General features: G+C 34.9%; 1 protein-coding gene across 4 annotated transcripts in view; it reads right to left on the bottom strand.

Moving 5' to 3' along the window:
- Positions 1 to 752: 752 nt before the first annotated feature.
- The window catches only part of SNX7 (sorting nexin 7), a 98240-nt gene continuing 92992 nt past the window's right edge, over positions 753 to 6000 (bottom strand). For all 4 annotated transcript variants that reach the window (XM_060026081.1, XM_060026105.1, XM_060026090.1 and 1 more), the window contains one exon: positions 753 to 1162. In XM_060026081.1, the coding sequence (XP_059882064.1) occupies positions 1085 to 1162 (78 nt within the window). In that variant the 3' untranslated portion in view covers positions 753 to 1084. The remainder of the gene's footprint in view (positions 1163 to 6000) is intronic.

Here is a 6000-nt window from a genome sequence, read left to right as displayed (position 1 = left end):
AGATAATCTAAATGTCTAGTTTGTGTGTGTGAGATACTTAAGAGCTAGTAACCAAATGGTACTTAAAGTCATACATGTAACAGGCATGACTAAATACCTCAAACTTTACTCAAAGTCTTGAGAAATATATATTTCCAAAAATTGCCAAATATTAGGATAACCAATACATTCAATTTTTAAATGCAGCCATAAAATGAATATAAAATTACTCTGTATGATAAATATTACTAGAATGTAAGCCTGGAGAATGAAGTGAGTGTAATGTGTCTTTATCATTATCATCATAAGCACCTGCAATTGTGCCTTACAAAGAGTAGACCCTTACCAAATAAACGGGAGAACAAATTTGATAAACACTGTGTACATTAAAAAATAAATCTAGATGTGAATTGTGAAGAGTATGTAAAAAAAAAAATACCAAAAAAAAGAATAAATTTACCAGTGGGAAAATGACTGTATAAGGAATTCTAAATAGTAACTCAAAAAATAATTTAAATTTATCTTGGTAATCTTTAAACAGTTACTTAACTTTTAATAAACCAACTTTTGAAGTTATCATTAATGTTTAATAATATTTAATCATTTTTGCATATTTACTTTGAATTCCTAATATCAAAGTAAATAGCATTTCAGAGAAAATTATGATGAAATAATGGTGAATACATAGGATAGTTGTTAACATACATTGGATTCACATTAGAATCTGCTTCAGAGGCTTGAGCTACTAGTAGAAAAAGAACACACACAAGTCATTTCATATTAAACTTTTTATTAAAACTGAGTCTTTACAATATATTTAAAATGACATGTTCCACAGACAAATATTTAAGAAAAAAACTTTTTAATGTATAATTATTAGTATACAAATTTAAGAACATAGTTAAAACTAAGCTAAATATTTATATGTATATATATATCCAAATTCATATGAATGCTCTGGAACACCTGAGTTTTAAGTTGTTGGTTTTCCAGATAGTGTGAAACACTTTTCGTTCACTTTAGAAAGGACCCAGCCCATCCAGAAAGAATAACTTTGGTTAACCTTGGTTATCTCCCAAAGATCACAGAGAAGTCTTCAATGCGATTACGATTTATCTTCAGAGGCTTCTTCCAAGTGGAGATCTGTCTGTGATGTAAGGAAGGATTCCCATGTAGCAAGGCACTAAATAATGGAAACACACCATGAGGAGGTCAACAGTAGTTCACTTTCACTGTTAGAAGGATTAATAAATCCTTACGTATCTGTTCCTATAGCAAGCTGCCCTACTCCTCTCTCCCACAGGCTTGCCAGGATCCCTGTCATTTTCTACATATTTTAATTCTTAATGAGGGAAACTGTTGCTAAATAAGAGGAAACCATAAGACGTTAAAAAATTAGCATGGATTAGTTTGCTGAAATAATCCACTATTCCCCCATTGTCAGGATAGAAAACAGATCTATAATAAACTGTAGAGGGAAAGATGGGCCATTTGGATCTGAGGGGGCAGGCATTAAGTACCTAGACAGAGGAGTAGTGATACAAGCATGGCTTAATCAGATTTGAATCCTACTATATCAAGTGTGAGTTTGTGCAAATTGATTAATCTCTATTATAGTTTCTTCAGCTATAAATTAGGTAATGACAATACTTACCAGTAAAGCAATCGTGAAAATTAAATTTACATAACCTGTATAAATTTCTATGCAGAATGCCTCGCTCAAAGTAAGTATTCAAAAAATTAGCAATGATTATATTATGATGGTCTGCTGGGACTAGGTGGTGAGATAGTCATTAATGTGCCCAGGAAATGAATCAAGGTGACCTAACTGATATCTACAGAACAAAAGAGAATATGTATTTTTTTCCATGTGCATATAAAACATTTACCAAAACACACCATATTCCAGGTTATACAAGACATCTCAATAAATTTAAAAAGAATCAAGTTATATGAGGTTTGTTCTCTGAACATAATGAAATTAACTTAGAAATCAGCAATTGAAAGATATCTGAAAAATCCCCAAATATTTGAGATCTAAACAGGACACTTATAAATAAGCCCTGTGTCAAAGAAGAAATCAAAAGGTAATCTAGAAAGTATTTTATTTTAAACTGAATGAAAATGAAAATACAATGTATAAAAAATTTTGGAATGCCACTGAAGTAGTACATAAAGAGAAATTTATATCACTAAACACCTTCATCAGAAAAGAAGAAAGGGTCTTAAATGACTTCAGTTTCCACCTTAAAAACTAAAAAACAACAAATTATAACCAAAGTAAGCAGCAGAAGAAAAAAACCAGAAAAGATAGAAGTTTGACTCAATGAAAGAGAAAAACAATGAAACCAAACATTGAATCTTTGAGAAGATTAATAAAATTGATAAACTTTTAGCCAGACTGTTCATAAAAGAAGAAAGATGACACAAATTACCAACTGTTAGGAATGAGAGAGGTGACATCCCTTTAAATTCTACTGAAGGAAAAAAAGAAAATATTATTGAAAACTTTATACCTATACAATTGAGAACTTAAATGAAACCAATGAAAAGATACAAACTACCAAAACTCACTCTAGAAAAAACAGATAATTCAAATGAATTTGAATTTGTTGTTAAATATCTTTCCACAAAGAACACTTCAGGCCCAAATGGCTTCACCAGTGAATTCTACCAAAAACTTAAGGAAGAATCATATTAATTCTAACACAAACTCTTCCAGAGAACTGAAGAGAAAGGCATGCTTTCCAACTTACCAAAGACATTACAAAAGAACAAAACTACAGACCACTATCCCTCATAAACATAGATGCAAAAATTATAAGCAAAATTTTAGCAAATCAAATCCAGCAATCTATAGAAAGAATTATATTTCATGACCAAATGGAGTTTATCCCAGGAGTGTAAGATTGGATTAATGTTCAACTATCAATCAATGTAACTGACTGTATTAAATGTAATTTATTATCATCTCAATAGACATGGAAAGACATTTGTCAAATTACAATGTTCATTTCTTACTTTAAAAAAAAAATTCTCAACAAATTAGGAACAGATGGGAATTTCTACAACTTGAGGAAGAACATCTACAAAATACCTACAATTAACATCATATGGAGAAATGCATTAAATATTAGCAGTTATTAGTATTTTATTTCTTTTCAATGCCAGGAAAACAATTTTTAATTCAGCTTTATAGATACTCAAAAATCTCCTTCACCAAATTTTGAGTATAAAAAAGAAGGAAACACAAAAATACCTAAATACAGATAATGTTTAAAAATCTATCCACAACATTTACAAAACAATGAAAACTATGAACTGGGATTGAAGGGCCCATAGAGAACCATGGTTCACCTTTGGAAAGAGTCCTGTTTCCCTTGCGAACCTGATTTCTGGCCTCTTCTGCAAATCCATACGTTATCTACTATGTGGTAACACTGCAGGGCAGGCCAAAGCAATTACTGCTTTCAGGAGATATCATATCTTTTTGATAACTCTGCCAAACTATCATTTAAAAAATCTTTGAACATATGCAAGGTAAAATTCAAAATAAAAATCTGAGCAGTCTGCTCTATTTAGAATTCCTGTCAAATAAGGGATCCAAATTGCACGAAAGATGGTATTAATCCTAATGTGATGAAACTTCTATCACTGTCATATTCTTCAACTCTCCTAGTTTAGTAAATGTCTAAGGAAGATCAGCCCTCCATGCTGATTAGTGTTGTGAATTAACATTTTCATTTCTAAAGCAAATCCTAAAAATGACAGTGAGACATGGTAAAAGAAACAAGTTAGCTACTTAACTATCTCCCTACCATCCACCATATGAAAGGCAGAAAAACAATTTACGTATTTTGAAATACAGATTATAGAACACTAGCACAGAAAATCAAGAGAAGTATCATGACAACGGCTGAATATCTATATGAATACTTGGTCAGGCGTTGTAATGGTTGTTTTATCACATATTACCTTCTTTAAACCTCACAGTGACTACTATGAATCTTATTTTATAGATGAGAAAGCTGAGGATCAAACGGTTAAGTATGTCTGTGATATTACAAACCTGGTAAGAGGTATAGCCATTCATTAGCAAATGGAAAATAACCAATCTCTTGAATGACCACCAGGATACATGGATACATTTAATAAGTCACTGGCCCATCAAGATGAGACACCTTTTTTTTTTTTTTTTTTGAGACACCTTTCTTTTACATAGTGGAAGAAGGACCATTTTGGAGGGCAGGTGAGTTAAAAAAAATGCATAATTGCAGGGGGATCAACTTTTTTTTAAAAATAAATTTGTTTATTTTGGTTGCATTGGGTCTTTGGTGCTGCGCGCGGGCTTTCTCTAGTTGTGGCGAGCAGGGGCTACTCTTTGTTGAGGTGTGCGGGCTTCTCATTGCGGTGGCTTCTCTTGTTGCAAGGCACGGGCTCTAGGTGCATGGGCTTCAGTAGTTGTGGCGTGCGAGCACACTGGTTGTAGCACACGGGCTTAGTTGCTCCGCTGAATGTGGGATCTTCCCAGATCAGGGATCGAACCCGTGTCCCCTGCACTGGCAGGCAGATTCTTATTCACTGTGCCACCAGGGAAGTCCCAAGGGGATCAACTTTTAGGAAAGAGTATATATGCAGGTTGAGTGTGTAGAAATTGATTCCTTACATACCTCTTGGAAATTTTTATGTATTTCCAGGAGTATGTATACCCTTTGAAGATGACTGAGTTAATACATGCCAGGAATATAGTAAGTGCTCAGTAAATGCAAAGACCATAGAGAAGAAATGTACTTTACTACTGATGCAAATATGCTGCTCATCATAAACACTGCATTTTTCAATCTGAATATTCATCAACTGACATCCTGGCTTCTATTGATCCCTAAATTTGTTAATGTTAGGTTTTGCTATAAAAGCCTGATCCCCACTCATGTTGCTGACCATCAGATTTCTGGATCTACAAAACTGAGGACATGCTCTGAACTGTGTAGCTCCTGAAGCTACCAATCTTCTTTTGGAATTTTGATAGCAGATTTTTTTTACTAACTAAATATGTTAACTGCCTCCTCCTGCCAATGTTTAATATTAACCTATTACCTGATATGTTGCTCATTTACCCAGTTAATGTACATAAATCTATTTTAAAATAATGAATGATAATCTCTACAACTCCTTAAATCTTTTTAGTCTTTCTTGTTTTTCTTGGATTTCTGAGTATGAAAAACTAAGTAAAAACTCAAGAAATGGATTATTTATACCACATAAATAGTTTAGTTCAGTATTCACTGCATCCAGGACTGTGATAATTGGAGGATATAAAGAATCATCAAAATGACAACAACAAAAAATCTCAAAATCTAGTGTGAAACTTCCTTATAATTGTAAATTATATATATATATATTTTAAATTTTTTGCAGAACGCGGGCCTCTCACTGCTGTGCCCTCTCCCGCTGCGAAGCACAGGCTCCAGACGCACAGGAGCTGAGCTCCAGGCTCAGCTCCAGGCTCAGCTCCAGGCTCAGCGACCATGGCTCACGGGCCCAGCCGCTCCGCGGCATGTGGGATCTTCCCGGACTGGGGCACAAACCCGTGTCCCCTGCATCGGCAGGCAGACTCTCAACCACTGTGCCACCAGGGAAGCCCGTAAACTATATTTTTTAAAAATGTATTTCCCTGGTGGTGCAGTGGTTAAGAATCTGCCTGCCAATGCAGGGGACATGGGTTCAATCCCTGGTCTGGGAAGATCCCTCGTGCCATGGAGCAACTAAGTCTGTATGCCACAACTGCTGAGCCTGCGCTCTAGAGCCTGCGAGCCATAACTACTGAGCCCACTTGCCACAGCTACTGAAGCCCGTGTGCCTACAGCCCATGCTCTGCAACAAGAGAAGCCACCGCAATGAGAAGCCCACACACTGCAACAAAGAGTAGCCCCGGCTCACTGCAACTAGAGAAAGCCCATGTGCAGCAATGACGACCCAATGCAGCCAAAAATAAATAAATAAAATGAATAAATTTATTTA

The sequence above is a fragment of the Delphinus delphis genome, chromosome 1, assembly GCF_949987515.2.
Source record: "Delphinus delphis chromosome 1, mDelDel1.2, whole genome shotgun sequence".
In the NCBI taxonomy this organism is placed as follows: Eukaryota; Metazoa; Chordata; class Mammalia; order Artiodactyla; family Delphinidae; genus Delphinus; species Delphinus delphis.
This window is presented reverse-complemented; position numbering and strand designations above follow the sequence as displayed.